Genomic DNA, 18,823 nt, shown 5'->3' on the forward strand with positions numbered 1-18,823 from the left:
TAAGTTGACCTCCCCAGGTAGACTTACCTGTGTTTACCTGGATAAGCAATATTTTATAAATCAGATATATTCATTCACTTTTATTTTAATAAGGAGTTTTTTTTTCTTTTTGGAAATATACTGAAACAAAAAATAGATAAATATAAATAGATAAAACTAAGATTTAAGAAAAGTAAATTTTATATTGTACCTTTAATTCATTTTTTCCCAAACTATTCAATAGTATTGATTGAGAATTTCAAAGTTATTATCCCCTTTTTGTGCTACATTTTCAAACTCTTATAAATAAATTGACACAAATGATTTTTTTTCTTAAAATAATATAGATATTTATATATGATAAATAAAGTGTTTCTATAAAGTTTTGTCTAATTTTTCATTTATTTATCATTTTTAATTATTAAAATATTCTTTTAAATCAGCATAAAATACAGAAGTTTGTTTCAATTTGTATAATAAATATAGACGATTCGAGATAAAAACAGAGCCCAAGAGAAAATGACAGGGCGGACCTTAAAACTGTAAGTCAGTATAATCTGTGTCCAATCCATTGAGCGTGCTCAATAAAATATGTTTAAATCAATTACATCAAACAAATTTACTGATGTCCCTAAATGACCCTTTTCAAAATCATCCGTCATTCTCCTTTGTAGACATGGGAAAATAAATACAATCTGGTCCATAAAAGAATTTGTTGGGTTCACTTTTCATAAATTGCGTTGTTTCAGGTATTTACCCAATATAACTTGGGATAGTAATATAAAGAATATTTTTAGTATCGATTGGAGAAACTTTCTTTCAACAAATGCATCTTAGTCAAAGAAGGGGGATAACCTCTTCTTTATCTTTCCATATGCTCCTTGTGTATCAAATGTATAGAAAATAAAGACCAACTTCAGTTACTCTATTTTATAATTATTAATACTACAGATTCCTTTTTTCACCCAACAGGCAAATAGTATCTGAGAGAGGGGGATTGTGGGGGGGGATGCCCCCGCTTTTTTCCAGAAACAATTTTACTATATATGAAATGTTCATTGAAAGTAAGCACTGAAATAGGATTTTAGAGCTGGGACAATTTACTTCTCGTAGCATAAAAAACTAGAAAAAGGGACAGGGTAGACCTTAAAACGCAGTATAATATAAGGTCCGCCTTCTGTATTTCAGATATTTTCATGTAAATATTGTAAATATGTGTGATATGAAAGTGAAACAATGCTGTTTAATATATAATGTGAAAATCAGTGCTGCTGAACAATAGAACTTCAAGATAATTTATATTTTTTTTAGTATGTTTTGTGCTTGTAAAATTATTTATTTAAAAAATATGTATACAAAATATTTATTCATACTAGTGCTCTTACAAAAACAATGATTTAAAAATCCATTTTATTTTATTTAAATTCTGGTAGATTATTTACACAGGTAAGTCTACCTGTACCCCTTAGAGGGCCCCTTAATTGAGTGTGATAATTACTTGTTGTTTTTTCCGAGTAGCCATTCGGGGAATAAACCATTCATCTTACATTATAATTCTTTATAATATTAATATGTATAGTTCTCAAGAATTCAGATTTGGTTAAAGAAATGCCCAACTGGGTGGGGTTGCAAAGTGTGTGTGTGTGGGGGGGGGGGGGCAAATAGGGTTGACATGACTATATCTCACTTTAGTCCATGGGCTTATGATTGGGTTAAGAGTCCAGTAGTCAGTATTTTGGGACAATTTTTTAAGGTTTTGATGAATCTTGTTAAATGTATTTGTGAGCAATGCAGATCGAAAGTCTACTTGAAGTGAAATTTATAAAAAGAAGTAAACATTTATCATTTCAAGTTTTTATTTCAGATCTAATTAAAGCAGCTTAAGTGATGACGTGGAGTCAGATATGTAGTTTTATCGGCTGTCCACTTGGATTACTTTATATTTTAAACATTTTCCTGTCTCACAAGAAAAGGAAAAACTTAAAGGGAAAAGTTGTTCTAATAACAGGAGCCAACTCAGGATTAGGAAAAGGTTTGTTTTTATAATCTTAACAAATTTAACATAGGTTAATTAATCTTATATCTAATACTGAGCATGTTGACTGCTGAGACAATACATAATATTGTAGTAATTAAATTGAAAAAAGGAATGTTACATGTATTTATTATTTAAAGAAAAATATTTCAAAGAAATATATTCTCTATTTTCAGCATGTGTTTCTGCATTTCATCAAGCTGGGTGTAAGGTTATCATGGCAGGGAGAAATCAGGAGCAGTTAAATCAAGTGAGAGAGGAAGTTATTCAGAAGCAGGTACATTCTCATTGTCCTCTTAACAAAGGTATAGAGAAAAATAATGGTTTTGCCAATCTGTGTTAGCCACAAAGCAAACTTTTGCAAAATATTTGTCTAATAAAAAAAATTATTATTACTTTATAATAATAATCAGTTATGACAATTTTGCTTACAGATGCCAGACACATTTTCACCAGAAATTCTCATCATGGATTTGATGGACTACAAAAATATGCAAGAACATATTTCTAAGGGATTGAAATTATTTGGACAGATAGATATTTTGATAAACAATGCAGGGATCAGCTACAGAGGGGAGATAACCAGTACTCAGATACAGGTGGATGAAAGAGTGATGGCTGTTAATTATTTTGGTCAAATTGCTTTAATTAAAGGTAACTAACTTACAAAAAAAAAGATCGTATTTATGAGGAATTCCTTTTATCTTTAATAATATGTTTAGAACTGCTGTAACCTTAGTAATTTGGAAAAGAACAGGGTCACCCAATATGAAGTCGATAAGACTTGTCTGTAATTATTGTGTCCCTCCAAAATTCATATTGCTCTAAGGGTTTACATGAATATAGGCTATGGCATAACCCTGATTAATTGTCATTAAGACACAATTCAAGGTCACAGAATTCAGAGAAGTACTTCAGAAATACATGCATAAATTTTTCCATACAAAACTTAACATTCTGAGACATTTTCAGGCAGCCTAGAAGTGAATAAATGTTCTTTGGCCAGTGACATTTTCATACAAATTTCATAGAAAAGATGTTAGAAATTCAAGTCCTATTCATTGGAAAGCTGTAGAATGTTGTGAAAAATAATAGGTGACCCTAAGTAATACATGTACCCTGGTATACTTTTCAGAGGTTTTACCTCATATGAAACAACAAGGAGGTGGATCTGTTGTTGGTGTGAGCAGTGTTCAAGGAAGGATTGCCATTCCATTCAGATCAGCATGTAAGTTGAAACTTTGATTAGAGTTATCATATACAGTACTAAAAATGTGAGTGAAAATCTTATTGTCAGCATGCTCTTGGACTGGTTTTAATAGAATGTGCGAAAGAAAAGCATCCTTACTTCATATACAGTAAAAACATATCTCAATTAGATGGGACCAAGAGAAAACTTTAAGGTACAGATTTAATTGGGGATTTGAGATATTGATGGTAAAATACTTATAGAATAATTGGGTTTTATCTTCTAAATCACTTCAACATATCTTTCAATGGTATTTGGAATAAAGGTACATTATTTCTGACAGATATTACTTTTCAATTGTTTTTCATCCATAAAATTAAATCCCCAAGGCCCATTAAACCCACATTTTTTTCACAAACCAAAAAAATTTGATTTTACTGTATAAAGAAAAAAATTAAGAACCACTGGGCCAGAAAAGCAAGACTTATATGGAAGAATCCTTGGGTAGTGCATTGTCGCAAACCACGGCCAAAATGTACACTCCTCTCCCATTCTGGCCGTGGTTGAACGAGGAGAGAATTCTTCGTAGGTCATTAGAATATTGACCAATGCCAGTAAAGCATAGTCGGATGATGAACTTTATCACGACCTTTCAATATCTAATCACAGTTTACGAAATATTCCTTGTATACTTTTGATGTCAATTTTTGCGATGGAAACAAAACTTCCCACTGACTGAATATGATGTCACAATAGAGAGGCGTAAATATTCAAGATTACGACACTTTTTATGATCAAGCAGCCACGTGTAAGAGAGAGCTTTATGCGGACTCCGGACCGTGGCTTGAGACAATGTGGGAAGTGTAGATTCTAAATTATTTGAATTTCAAATTGTACCCCTGGGGGTTAGGATAGGGTATTACATGTATAAGAGGATAAATCTGGGGAAGAACAGCAGGGCCAGTTACTCAGGTGAGCCTTGTGGTCCATGGGATTCTTATTTCTCTGTCCCATGTAGTTTGAGATAACCAGGTTTGCCTGTATGTTATTTTCAAGATTATCTCTGAATGCATGTCCTTTAATTACTGCATATTTGTGAATACTGTTTCAATGTTGTATGTTAGACATGTGTATACTTTCTAGTTGTTGTTTATAGATGCAGCCTCCAAGCATGCTTTCCAGGCTTTTTTAGACACACTAAGAGCTGAGGTGAGCAGTGACAATATCCAGGTGTGTGTTGTCAGTCCTGGGTACATTCAGACCAATCTATCCCAGAATGCAGTTTGCGGTGATGGATCATCATACAACAGTAAGATCTTAATAATTACATTTAAATAAATCTATCATGCTTTTATAGCTGACCTTTACAACAGATGAGGTGAGGTGCGGTCAAACTTTTTAAGTTATGTTTCTTTGTTGTCAATCTGTTCTACATTTTCAACTTATCTTTAGAACCAGTTCTGCTAATATAAACCAAACATGGCACAAAGCATCCTTAGATGAAGAGAAAATATTTTCATTAAAAAGCCAAGTCACCTTCCAAAACAAGATGATTAATATAATGAAAATATGGTGTTTTCATTACAGAGTCTGCTGGAAAAGATGAATCTTAAGATAAAACTTCTTTCCACAGAGTAATTTCAAGGTTGTTGAAATAATGATCCTTCAAATGGTGTCTTTGGGGGGAGGGGGTTGAGGGTGGAAACCATTAAGGAGGGAGGAATGTGGTGGACAGGGCAGGCATGTGTTTTAGAATATGAGTTCAGTTGAGATAGTGATAGAGGTGTCACAGATTCAAACCCTGGTCTAGTTCATTTCAATTTTCTCCTAATAAGTCACACAAGCAACAAATTGAATCACTTTAACAACAAGCCATGTTTCAAAATTGGCTGTAATTAACTTTTGACTTTGAATTCAATGACATGGACTAAAATAGCCTTAGATATACAGGGAATGTTTAGTCTACACATGTGAATAAGATTGATTGATTGTATGTTGTTTAACGTCCCTCTCGAGAATTTTTCACTCATATGAAGACGCCACCACTTGCCGGTGGAGAGCTACAAATTTTGTCTATACTCGGCACTCAGGGCCATTGAGAAGTGAGGGATCTTTTTTGTGCCAGCACCTACTGCGACACGGGACCTCGGTTTATACGGTCTCATCCGAAGGACCAGTCTCCACGTCCCACAGTGGGATTCGAACCCGTGACGTAAGGATAATTAACTCCTTACTTCGCGACTCTAGAGAAGATGCTCTAACGGGTGCGCCATGCGGGTGACTGAATGAGGATCCAAGCCACAGGCACTTTTTTCTGTAATAAATTTTTGACCCATAGTATAATAATATTATTATATTATGGGTCAAAAAATAAACAAGTGCCTGTGTACCAAGCATATGCCTTAACTTATTACTTTTTTTCAGAAATGGACAGTACTACAGCCAGTGGAATGGACCCAGAGAAAGTTGCTTATAGGATACGACAAGCAGTGGAATTTGGAGAAAATGACATTTTGTTAGCTCCTTTGCTTCATAAATTTGTGATAATTATAAGGACTTTATTTCCCTCTTTGTTTTTTCTGATAATGAGTCAAAGAACTAAGTCAGGTAGAAAAGAATATTCAAAGCTGAAAACATCTTGAATTTAGTCAATGGTAAATTGTATTTCTCATATGAAATTAAGAGTGAAAATTTGTCATACCATGTACATACTGTGTAATCAATGTTACTATACATTGCATAAATTTCACTGGGGAGAAGCATTACTTTGATATTGATACACATGTCTTCCTTTTTTTTATGGGGGGGGGGGAGGGAGTTGAAATGAATTATACTAAGTATGTTTGAAAAGGAAATTTTGCAAAATTAGAAGATACTTGCTTGAAAAGAAAGTGAAAATTATCATGGCATGTATGCAAATTATTGTGCATGGAAAATTTTAGAAACTCTTGTTAGAAATTGTATATTATTAAATCATGTTTATATGTCAGAATTGCTTTTTGTGATTTAATTGCAGTTTAAGGTCTACTTCCCATTTCATCTTTGCAAATTAAATTTTGATTTTGCCTTTAAATTAGTATTTTTTTTACAGCATTTGAAGCATGGTGATTATCTTAGAACAAATTATCATTGTGAAATTGATTACAGTTTAAAACTGGTTGACCATCAAGAAAATGCATGTATAAACACTGTTTGAAATGCTGCAACTATAATCACAAGGCTTTAGCCTACATCCTTAGTTAGAACCACAAAAAAAATCTTTTTGACTCATGATAAAATTGTGACAAACAGCATGTTTTATAAATAAAGAATTATTGCTTTTTTCTAAAATGCAACTGAATATCTCATCCTTTTTTGTACTCTAATAATTGAATCCACACTTTAAATTTTTTAAAAAGTTATGTCCCTTAGCCGCCATTTTGGGGCAAGACTCATAAATCCATTCTTCTTCCTATGAAGTGAAGGGCCGCTGCTGCGACATTTTCTCACTTTGATTAAAAACGTGTACGTGATGGGGACTCCACACACCTGTTTACAATTTAAAAAATTAATAAAAACATGTCCTGCTTCACTTATGGTGCCTTATATCCCTGAATCCTGGTCGTAAAGGACTTCAGGGACATGGCTGTGATGGTGTCTCAGTAGCCTTGATTGTTTTCTGGTTATACCCGCACTTTCTAAAGAAAGTTCGAGTATATTGTTGTTACTCATGTCCGTCTGTCACACTTTTCTTCCCTGAACTCCTTCTACATTCGGGGGGTCAAATGTGGGTCGGAAAATGACGTTTTTTGTGCAAAAAGCCCTGTCTTACTCTGAAGTCTTCCTTAATGTTACTCAGAAGCCTAATAATCTTTTAGGAGGGCTCAAAGATTCTAAAATTATTCTGTAAAAAATTAATGTCAAGGGGTAACAAGATGTGTTTGTGAAGTAACTACTGTGCCCCGGGGGTCAAATGGGGGTCGAAAAATGATGTTTTTTATGCAAAAAGTCCCGTCTTCCCTGAACTCCTTCTACATTTTACTCAGCAGCCTTATCATCTTTTGGGGGATGATTGGTGGTGTCATGTAGATGTGCAGTAAGGTTTCGGAATTTTGATTTTGCCCCGGGGGGTCAAAATGGGGTAAAATGACATTTTTTATGCAAAAAGCCCCGTCTTCCCTGAACTCCTCTTACATTTTATTCAGCAGCCTAATCACCTTTTGGGAGATGATTGGTGGGGTCATGTAGATGTGCAGTTAAGTTTTGGAATTCTGATTTTGCCCCGGGGGGTCAAATGGGGGTCGAAAAATGATGTTTTTTATGCAAAAAGCCCCGTCTTCCCTGAACTCCTTCTACATTTTACACAGTAGCCTAATCATCTTTTGGGAGATGGTTGGTAGTGTCAGGTAAATGTGCAGTAAAGTTTCAGAATTTAGATTTTGCCCTGGGGGGTCAAATGGGGGTCGAAAGATGACGTTTTTAATGTCTTCAAAAACTCCTCTTACATTTTACTCAGCAGCCTAATCATCTTTTGGGAGATGGTTGGTGGGGTCATGTAGATGTACAGTAAGGTTTCGGAATTTTGATTTTTCCCCGGGGGGTCAAATGGGGGTGGAAAAATGACGTTTTTTGTGCAAAAAGCCCTGTCTTCCCTGAAGTCCTCCTTAATGTTACTCAGAAGCCTAATCATCTTTTAGGAGAGTTAAATATTTTGAAAATTATGTAAAACATCAACGTCAAAGGGTAAAAAAGCATCGCATGCTGGGAAACACCTTGAATTCTTATGAGTATTTAATGTACATGTCAAATGTGAGAGTCATATCTCATCTCAATCAAAAGTTATAAGCAAATGCAACATTTTTGAAAAGTAGGTTAGGCTTGATTGCTTCAAGGTCAAGGTCACAGTGTAAAAGTATTTGGAAAGGTCTTATCACAGGTAATAATAAACATGCATTATGATATGAATGCCCTAACTTTTCTCTTTCAAAATGATGAATTTATAACAATTTAATTTTTTTGCAAGTAGGTCAAACTTCTAGGTCACATGTAAAAAAAAAAACCCATGCCATTCTCACAGGTAAATATACTATTAATAAGTTTAATATGAATGCCTTGTCTCTTCTCATTCAGTAGATATGACCGTGATGACCAAGATTAAATTTTTTGAGACAGATGGACAGTCTGACATACAAATGTACATATTTCTATATGAATTGGGTAAAATTGGCCCAGTGGTTCTAGAGAAGTTAAAAATGTAAAAAGTTTTCAGACAAACAGATGGACCACACGTCACGACAGACATTATATGATAAGGAAACCAGAAAAGCTCAAATGAGTGTTTTGAAAGGGTTACAATATGGTTGCAGTATTTGAAAAGCTGTTTTTTTCATGCAGAGATATGCATGACCAACATATTTATGTTTTATATTTTCTTTAGTAATTTGTTTGTTTGTTGAATACATCTCTCTCTCGGGAATTTTTCCCTCATATGGAGACACCACCAAATAATAATGAAGACAAGATGTGTTTGTGAAACACTGATGTCCCTGTATGGAACTATGGCGAAGGTTGAAGTTTCTCAAATATATGTCAAACTCAAAGGTCAAGGTCAAAGGGTTCAAATTGTTGGTATCAGAAGAAAGTCTTGTCACAAGGAATGCACATGTGAAATAAGTAATTTTTCCTGTTCAAAAGTTAATTGCCAAGGTTAATTTTTTTTAAGTGGTTCAAACTCTAGGGTCAAGGTCAAACATATTTATACCTGTTGACAGTTCAAAATGAATACAATATGTCATGATAAGTATGAAAGCCCTAGCACCTACTGATCAAAAATTAGGCAGAGTTTAAAGTTTGGTATTTTTCTTGTAAAAATGTGTATCACATGTCAAGCGATCAGAGGTAAAAATTAATGGTACCCAAATAAAAGGTCTTATTAAATTGTCACAAGAAATAAATTTATAAAATGTGGAAGCCATATGTATTGCCCATCCCACTTAAAACTTATGGGCAAGGTAGGATTTAATTTTTGCAGACTTATAGACAGACATACTATAAACACAAGAAACAAAATATGTATAATAATTAGTCAAATGGAAAAAAAATATACTATTAAACTGGAATCACAAAATAGATTGTTATTTCAGGGACAGGGAAGTGGGTAGGAAGATTGGAATCCCCCCCCCCCCCACATCTGGCATTTGCTTTGTTATTTAAACAAGACTATATACTGTAGCAAGTAAAAAATGAGTCTTGACATCCTCTCCCTATAGCTATAAACTTAGAAAACATTGACCTCACTATCATTGTTTTTTTGTTTGTTTATTTGTTTTCATTTTTTTCTCCTGCTTGTCACGAAATTCTGGGCTGGAATTTTTTGACTGAGATGTGAACCCCCCTCCCTACTCCCGAAAAAAATTCTGGATCCGCACCAGTTTTGGCAGTAACTGAATGTCACATCGACAACGGGAGATAACTTCACAATATGAAATTCGTCTAGTGTGGCATGGGATGATCTTTGACCGTTTTTAAACTTTAACCTAATCGTTGACTTCTACTTACCGACCCCCTGTGTCTCGTAAACTTCATGAAATATAAATCCAATTATAACACAAAATGAATTAATCCAATGCACACCAGACTGCAACCATGTGCCATTTTGGCGAACTTTCGTCGATTCCGTCACCTTATCAGATGAAGTGGGAATCGGCCGAGGTGTGCCAAATGGTGTTTAATCTATAAATATCATAATGGGTGACGCAACGTGATGTAATGTAGAAATTTACATGTTCACATGTATAGTACAAGAACAAATTTTAAATTAATTCATTACAAACGATATTAAATTTTAACAAACCTTTTCCATCTAGCCTATTCCAAAAAGTATGTGCTGTGTGATTGTGGTGTCGAATGGGGGGGGGGGGGGGGGGTAGTAAATTTAAAAGATACACTCACTGATTGAATGTCCATTATATAAGCATGATAGAGATGACTTTTTTAATATTATTGCTAAAAGTAATAAAAATTTCTATACTTTAACAAATAAAGAAAAATTTTTATGGATTATGTCTAATGAAGATGACATGTTGCTTATCAAGCTGGGTAATTTTTTAATCAATATCTTTAAAATAAGAAATAGCAAATTATGCAATGTTAAACAAAGAAACAAATAAATACAAAAGAGTAATATATAGAAATACTTTAAACAAACTTTTATTTACAGTATATTGATTATGTATGTTGTAATCCCCAACTGCTGTAACATCATTTATCTTTTGTTAGTTACTGCTATCAATTTTGAATTTCTGCTTGTATGTTTTTTTTTTTCCTTATTACTTGTATGCCCTGATGGGCCCCAAATTGGTATTAATAAATCTTATCTTATCTTATCTTATCTTATTATGAGCAAAACATATATCAAAATCTAATTTCAGACGCGGATCCAGAATTTTTTTCCAGGGGGGGGGGGTCCACCCTAGTCAAAAAAAATATCCTATCCCAAAAATTGACAATAAAAAAAAACCTAAAGTAAATCTCACCCTAACGTCAAAAACCTATATCGTGGAGGTGGGGTGGGGGTAGTGGTGACTTCTTTTGCCGCAAATGTTTAACTTTTCATACCTATTTTACACATATTCGTGTTTACCAGGGGGGGGGGGGGGGATCTGCATTTTCCAAGGGGGGTCCATTGTAACTTTTTCCTTGTTTTAGTGTATACATTTTTTAACCTTGTAAATTCCAGGGGGGGGGGGGGGGGTACCCCCCCCCCCCCCCCCCCCGACAGATCCGTGCATGAATTTACATCATTAATAAAATTCAGACTGGTATATAATGAATTAAGCATGTGTAAAATAATTATAAGACGTTCTGAGTTATAGGTCACAGGGTCTGAGAATTTCATAATCAATTTGATTAATACATGTAAATTATAGAATTATTTTGACTATTTCCTTGGAAAGTCGCCCAATACGTAGGAGCGTGTATTTAGAGGCAAACACCTAAGTGCGGGTATTACTGTCTCATGACAGCATCTAGTTTTATTAATGTAAATGTAAAATAAACACGTAGGTGTACATGTTGTACATGTATATAAACAGGTGGACGTGGTCATAATGACCTAGAAAGTGGTTCATGTACAGATATACGATTTTTTTTATCAATATTTCATGCTTTTTATAATACAAACAATTTAAGATTACCGGTCATTTCAGAATAAATGTATATATGTACATGGAAATATTTTTCTTGAACCATCTTCTTATTTATTAAAATATAAGATATATGTAGTTTAAAGTCATTTCTTGAGTATATATAAGGTATCTTAACATTCAATACATTTAACTCTATACTCCACAGATGGGAGAAATTCCAACATTTATTTCAATTTTGTAAAAAGAGGGGTGTCACAGCGTCTACCCAATACATTTGAGGTTATTGGGATTTGAACCTGCGACGTCATGAGCATTATTTGTTTGCTATAAGAAGAGTATGCACGTTGAATTAGAATTACATAATTCTCCTTCTCTTCAACTTTTGGTACAATTTATTTCCAGATTCCACATTAAGCTGAAAATAATCAAGGAAATTGAAAAAAATTAATTACCCCTTCCCATTTTATCGCTTGCATATAAATGTATGTGTTACAATATACAATTGGGACAATGTTGAATTAATCGAAGGAAGCCTGACCAGTTTTTAAAGAACATTTTTTCTTGCTGTTTATTTTTTGTTTCTTTTTATGACGCCGAATGTCATGCGGCATTGAATTTCATACCTGGGGCTGTTCAACCTAGTTTTAAATCGGAAGAATTATGTTCGTAGGTATAATAGAATGAATAGTGTTTTTGTCACCCGTTTGTTCTGCGTCAGTGATTATACATTTACATACTAATGTGCCTTTTGGTCTTATTGCTTGATTGCCTTATAGCTTTATACATAAAAGCTGATACTACGACAATTATTTTAACTTGACTTGATATTGCATTTGCATTTTACCTACAACTGTTTCAAAAAATTGAAGATTTGATTAAATCAGATTGTGTTAAACTTGTATACAAGTACCATTCAGAGAAAGAAGAAGGTACAGTTTCAATACAAATTATGCCTTGTATTTTTCTAAAATATGAAAATGATATAAGAAATTAAAATTCATTCTTTCTGATTCTTAGGAATACCATGCAATAAGAATAAACAAATCGTTTTTCTAATATGACCTCCTAAATGCTAATTGTGACGTCATTAACTTATGCATTTTCCCGTATTTTCTTAAAATGGTCCAGAAGACATCAATTTTTGTTTAATTTTCTTTCAGAAAACATACTCTGCCACCGTCGCCCACAAAGATTTTAAGATATGTGATTAAAAACTTAAACTGGGCGACGGTGGCAGACACTATTATCTAAAGGAGAAATGAAACATTCTGAGGCTTTTTTGCATTAAACTTATAAATGTACCAAATTAATGTCGTCATATTTCCAGAACGGTCCTACTTCATGCCATTTTCTTTAATGATTTGTCATTTTCATCTACTTAACTCTTGGTAAAGCCAATTTCATGACTTTTTTAGAACATTAAATTTTTAGGGCACAATAAAGCCTAAACCGTAACTTCTTGTTACATACTTGTAGTAGCATTTCAAGCGAACAAGAAGGTACGATGGTAAATTGTGATGCTAGCACAAGGTCAATAAAGAAAAAGGAGTCATTTAATTAGCCTTGATATTATTTGATAAAATAATGAAAAAGGTTTAAATGGTGATATCAAATGACCTTACATTATGTATTTTACAAGTTAAATTGATGCAAAGCATCAAATCCGCCACAAAGATACATCATTTCAGCATTTAAAAAAAAATTTACAAAAAGAAATCAATTGGAATAACTAAAAAAAAAGTACATGTACCATGCATGAAACATTTCTAAATTTCATTTTCAGCTTGATCAAAAGAAGTAAATAAATTCCTGGATATAAGAGTAGTAACATCATAGAATTATTCACAAAAGTGTAAAAAGTATCAAAAATGCCTAACTTGGAAAGTCTGAATGCTCACAAAAAAAAGAAAAAAAAAGATATGCTCCATGTTGATATCGTGGATTTTTCTCATGGAATGGGAAAATGCCGATGTGTGTGTAGTGAAATAAACCAGTTATAGGGACATAAACACAGTTTCAACTGAATTATTAAAAAACAAAAAGAGGCCCATGGGCCACATCGCTCAACTGAGCATTGTGGCTAGGAAAAAGTAGAAATTGGTTTATCATTTAATAATTTAAATCCAAAAGTAGTCCCAATACCAATCCTGGCTTTGCTATTCTTGAGAAGAAGATTTTTAAAGAATTTTCTATATATTTCTATGTTAAAATTTGGTCGGCCATTGTGGCCCCGCCCTACCCCCGGGGGTCATGATTTGAACAAACTTGAATCTACACTACCTGAGGATGCTTTCATATAAAAATGATCAATAATGGCTTTGTGATTCTTGAGAAGAAGATTTTTAAAGAATTTTCCTATATATTTCTACTAGTATGTAAAACTTTGGTCGGCCATTGTAGCCCCGCCCTACCCCCGAGGTCATGATTTGAACAAACTTGAATCTACACTACCTGAGGATGCTTCCATATAAATATGATCAATTATGGCTTTGTTACTTTTGAGAAGAAGATTTTTAAAGAAATTTCCTATATATTTCTATGTAAAACTTTGGTCGGCCATTGTGGCCCCGCCCTACTCCCGGGGATCATGATTTGAATAAACTTGAATCTACGCTACCTGAGGATGTTTCCCCATAAGTTTCATCTTTCCTGGGTCAGTGGTTCTTGAGAAGAAGATTTTTAAAACATACCATCAAATTTTCATTGATTCCCAATTATCTCCCCTTTAATGAGGGCCTGGCCCTTCATTTGAACAAACTTGAATTCCCTCCACCCAAGGATGCTTTGTGGCAAGTTTGGTTGAAATTGGCCTAGCGGTTTTTGAGAAGAAGTCGAAAATGTGAAAAGGCAACAACGACGACGACAACGACGACGACGACAGACAACGGACAAATTGTGATCAGAAAAACTCACTTGAGCCTTTGGGTCAGGTGAGCTAAAAATCACTTGAAACTGTTTTATCATATTTAAGAATTCACTTCTTTATTGAAAAAATATGTTTTGCAGGAACATACGATACAAGATGTATGTATATTAATATATCTATTCCATGTAAACAAAGCATGACACGGTCTTTGCTTACATATCAAACTATTCAAAGGTTTCTAGAATCTTTAAATATATGTAGTATTAAAAAAGACATGTTGCAGCATATTCTGTGTTTTTCATCCTTAAAACAATAAAAGAAGGAAAAAATATACACAATTTATAAACTTAATCTTTTATACATTTTTATTTTATATGAATTATAAGAATTATATCTAAATTCACAAGTTTCTTGTTTATACAGGTATGGCATATCGAAGCTATGAAATATGAAAAGAGATTAAGAGTTGATGTACATGATATATGTAATTTACGTTCAAATATAAATTCTCACCAATTTTGAACTTAATTTATTTAATTGACTGAATTTTATTCTGTTTACTAAATGTAAAGTCGAAAAATAAACGGATTATTGCTTTAAATTCTTGATATCTATAATTTACAAAACAAATAACAAACTTTCTTTATATAAAATAACTAGAAAGACCTTTTCAATTTTGATTTTCTGACGTAACTGTTCTTCAAAACATGACTGAAATTAATATAGACTAAAATCAATAAATATTTTATTCACCTGTAATTTTTTTTATTTGTTCTCTACTTATACATGTGTCCCATACCCGATTTACCTGTATTTTTTTCAAAATGTTGGCTAAGTGGGAATACACCGAGCTCGCTGTGGCGATGATGCAACGATGACTACGGATTAATCTAGCTGTATGGCATGTTCAATACATATTCTGAACGAATCCAAAAGAAGTTATATAGGTTCTGCTACCAAAGATAGTACTATTTTTTTCAATTAAAAACAAACGTATGAGGGAGATCTTAACATTAAATTATTCTGTGCTCTTATTTTATTGTCATCCAAAGTACAACATCATTTGCAGGCCCGTGAGAAGCGATGTCAAGGGGGGGGGGGCACATCCATATACTTTCTGACCATGCATTGTAGAATTTGTATTTGTAATCTGTTAGCGATGGGGTAACCTGTGACACCTTTCATAGTAAGCAGTGGACTCCTCCAAGGATGCTTTGTCGGCGAAGGAAGCGTCGGCTACTAAAAGTTACCTGTGATTCCTACGCAAAAGAAAGCGGGATATCACTGTATAGAAACTGCTGCGTCTGCAAAACTACACTCATAAAATCCGACATTTAACACTTAATATCTATGAATATTTACATTTGTAAATGTTTTCCTTTATATAACACTACTGAAAGCAATGTGTATCTATAACTGTATAAATATAGGTCCAGGGTCAAGAGGTCATAGATGTGCGTATGGATAAACTTTCGACGTAATTTCTCTGTGACATCATAAAGGTTCGACGCGTGTTCAGTGGATTACATACATGCCGTTTGGTTTGAAAAATAACGCAGTTCACATGTTATAAGTCAAAATCAGGCAAATGTACAGTATAAATAAGTCACAAATGTAAATATAAGTAATAAGGTATCATTTTAAAACATCTATCGGGCCACATGTATAAATACAGATTGGCACAAGATTTAATTAATCATAAAGCCCTTAGGGCTTTATGGAATTTAATCTCGTGACCAACCCGTATTTATATCCCAATAGATGTTTCAAAATGATACTTATTTCTTAAATATACAGATGTTTTCAAGAAAAGCTTCATTTTTGTTTCTAGAAATATTTTTATCTACCAAGATAATACATTTTCGTCTTTTTAGATTGAGTAAATAGATGACCTAACATCGTTTTAGATAACTCAAGCTGCAACTGCGTCCGTGACCCTTCAACTGAGTCATTTGCAATCTATAAATTACAGAACTCTCACTAAGACTGCAAATATTTGCCTATGAAAAAGCATACACAGACTTAAAAGAACAAAAACGATAATTTTTTCATACTAGAACAAAATTTTCAATATTTTCATTTAAATTCGCTCCATTTTTTTTTTGAAAGATTATCTTTAAATTTTGCGATAGAATAAACATTAAAAATGGAGCGAAGACCCACTACACTTTAAAAGTACACTTTTATGACAAAACATTCGCATCTTTCCGAGAAATACTTCAAGTCCATTAAGTCAAGGGTCATATCACAAACATGATTTAAATGCCCCTAGTCGTCGTGAGCCATGTTGTGCAGTGGGTAGCTCGTTTGTCTCAAAGCAGTATGATACTTCGGTATTTTATTACTGGGGATTCGAATCCCAGATATACAATCTAATATTTTTTTAGAAATGAAATGTTTAAGAGATTTTTTTCTCTATGAAAATGTTTTTTTTTTCCATAATTTCATTAATTTCAATAATGAGAAGTAGATTTAAATACTCAATATACATATCAAATGTGATATCTAAATACCTGACACTATAGGCATGCTACCCGCCTTATCTCCCCATCTTCTTACTTATTTTAGGCACGATTATTAAAATAATTATAGAAAAGAATAACTATTCTAAAAACAACCATCAAGACAAAGTTTTAAACTTTTAAAACCTTTTATTCAAAACATGTATCAATGAAGAATTATTTCATCCAGGTAATGAAAAATGACGCCTTAATGCCCAATGTGCACATTCTAGCATAACCACCAATAGAACGGAAGATTATGAAGACAAATGTTGGACTCGTGAATAGGCTACCAATATACAAAATTTCAAAGATGTATCTAGTATCTACAAGACGGGTCAAAAGAAAAATGAAACAAGCTAATTCAGAGAATTCGTGTCCCCCCCCCCCTTAAGGAAAAAGTAAACCATGCGCAGTTCGGGGAGGAGGGGGTCTGATCCCCTTGACTGAATTTGTAGAATTATTAAATGTATACATGTATACTGAAGCAAATAAAATATGCCATTATGGATAATTTATAAAGATTTGATTGCTTATTCTTGATTATGTGTATAGAAGATTCTTTATATGTAATATCTATTACACAGTAACGATGATTTTATGAGTTTGTACGAGCCAGACCTCATATATTTTTCATATCACATGCTAGATACTATCATTAAGTAAAAAAATGTATTTCGAAAAAAAAAAATTGGATCGGCAGAGATGCGAACCCGGGCCCTCTCACGCATGAAGCGAGAGGCATACCACTAGACCAAGGAACATCTTTGAACAGATCCAAATTATATGCAAAGATGAAGTCACATACATGTATATACTAAGTATTAACGTTGAACTTCGATATTGTAAAAATTTTACACAATGAATGGTGTCTAATTTAACCTTTATCAACAGTTCTAATACATGTAATAAGAATATAAAGGCCACCGAGAACTGTTTTATACGTAATAACTCTCCTCATGTCCCCGTGCTAAAAATAGCGACATGTAATACAATAAATACTAATTAAAAAAACGGGACGGGACACTTTAAGAGGGGTAAGAGAGGTCCTAGGGAGTTTTGGTATAAAATTACATTGCAAAAGCTCAAAATCATCTTGAAAGATCGCCCGGAAAGGATAGTGTTTTTATACAGACAGAATTTGCGAATTTATGACCTTGACCTTTGACCTTTTGACCTCAAAATCAATAGGCTTCTTCTTTATTCCATAGGGAGTTGATATGCAATATTTCATTGCAAAAGCTCAAAGGGTTCTCGAGATATCGTATGGAAACGAAAGAATTACAGACAGACAGAATGACGGACGGACGGACAGACCCAGATTAATGTCCCCCACTTTTCAAGGGGTAGGACAAAAAAAACATTAAAATAGTTCGTAGTTTTGGATAAACAATCCACATATATCAAGCAGACATTTTAAAGAATGTGTAATGCAGCAATTTGACCCTGATACACGTAGATTTTGTTATTGTGTACGTTTTGCGAACAATTCAGTTGCTTTTTGTAATAGTTTAAAAAAACTTATCGTAAACCTTTTCGATTAAAAACGTATAAACTAAAGGCAATTTCGTTGCAACCAAGGAGTCGGTCTTTTGTCCGACATCAACTGAGACAGAGTTCAGGCATGTAAATGAAAAACACTTGATGGAAAAAGCTACTGCCCTCTTCCTCTTGTCTTTCTTGGTTTTTAAATTACATTTAATTGGTATGTTTGAGTTTTTGTTAATGTTGCAGGATTAAATATTAAAGAATAATGTTCGTAGTATTTCTTTCACTGTACTGTAGTAAAATACACAGTCTGTATTTTGGAATCTCGCTTTAATAGTTATTGTAGTTCGAAAGAAATTATTTCTACATTTAAGCATATTTATACTCATGCCATGATTAGAAGTTAGATATCTGACATCAATTTTAATTAAGACTTTCTCAGATACCGGTACCTGCAAGGGCAATACTTTAAATACATGCTCGTTGCAAGCAACGAGTAGGTCTTTCTTTACACCTTAGCTAGATAATTGTTTGGATGATTGAAGAAAAGAAAATAAGTGAAGGGAACAGGCATATGAATATAGATTATTAAAATGTTTTCAGAATTTTGGCGCAACCCATTTGTAATTTTGAATAACA

At 33.4% G+C, this 18,823-nt stretch overlaps 1 protein-coding gene across 1 annotated transcript; it reads left to right on the forward strand.

Moving 5' to 3' along the window:
• The first annotated feature begins 1,842 nt into the window (after window positions 1–1,842).
• On the forward strand, window positions 1,843–5,988 carry LOC134263415 (dehydrogenase/reductase SDR family protein 7-like). The gene is made up of 6 exons (XM_062745753.1): window positions 1,843–2,011; window positions 2,191–2,291; window positions 2,449–2,668; window positions 3,150–3,242; window positions 4,360–4,512; window positions 5,628–5,988. Exons 1-6 carry the CDS (start codon window positions 1,867–1,869, stop codon window positions 5,843–5,845), a joined length of 930 nt encoding a protein of 309 aa, XP_062601737.1. The 5' UTR covers window positions 1,843–1,866; the 3' UTR covers window positions 5,846–5,988.
• The last annotated feature ends 12,835 nt before the right edge of the window (window positions 5,989–18,823 follow it).

The sequence above is a fragment of the Saccostrea cucullata genome, unplaced genomic scaffold (genome assembly GCF_032062105.1).
Source record: "Saccostrea cucullata isolate Sc308-1 unplaced genomic scaffold, CSIRO_AGI_Scuc_v1 ctg1865, whole genome shotgun sequence".
Classification (NCBI taxonomy): domain Eukaryota; kingdom Metazoa; phylum Mollusca; class Bivalvia; order Ostreida; family Ostreidae; genus Saccostrea; species Saccostrea cuccullata.

What these genes read in the sequence shown, in the direction of transcription:
- LOC134263415 (XM_062745753.1), top strand. Translation starts at nt 1,867, where the DNA reads ATGACGTGGAGTCAGATATGTAGTTTTATCGGCTGTCCACTTGGATTA. An exon ending in AGGAAGTTATTCAGAAGCAG is followed by an intron (nt 2,292 to 2,448) that starts GTACATTCTCAT and finishes TTTTGCTTACAG; the next exon opens with ATGCCAGACACATTTTCACC. An exon ending in TGATGGATCATCATACAACA is followed by an intron (nt 4,513 to 5,627) that starts GTAAGATCTTAA and finishes ACTTTTTTTCAG; the next exon opens with AAATGGACAGTACTACAGCC.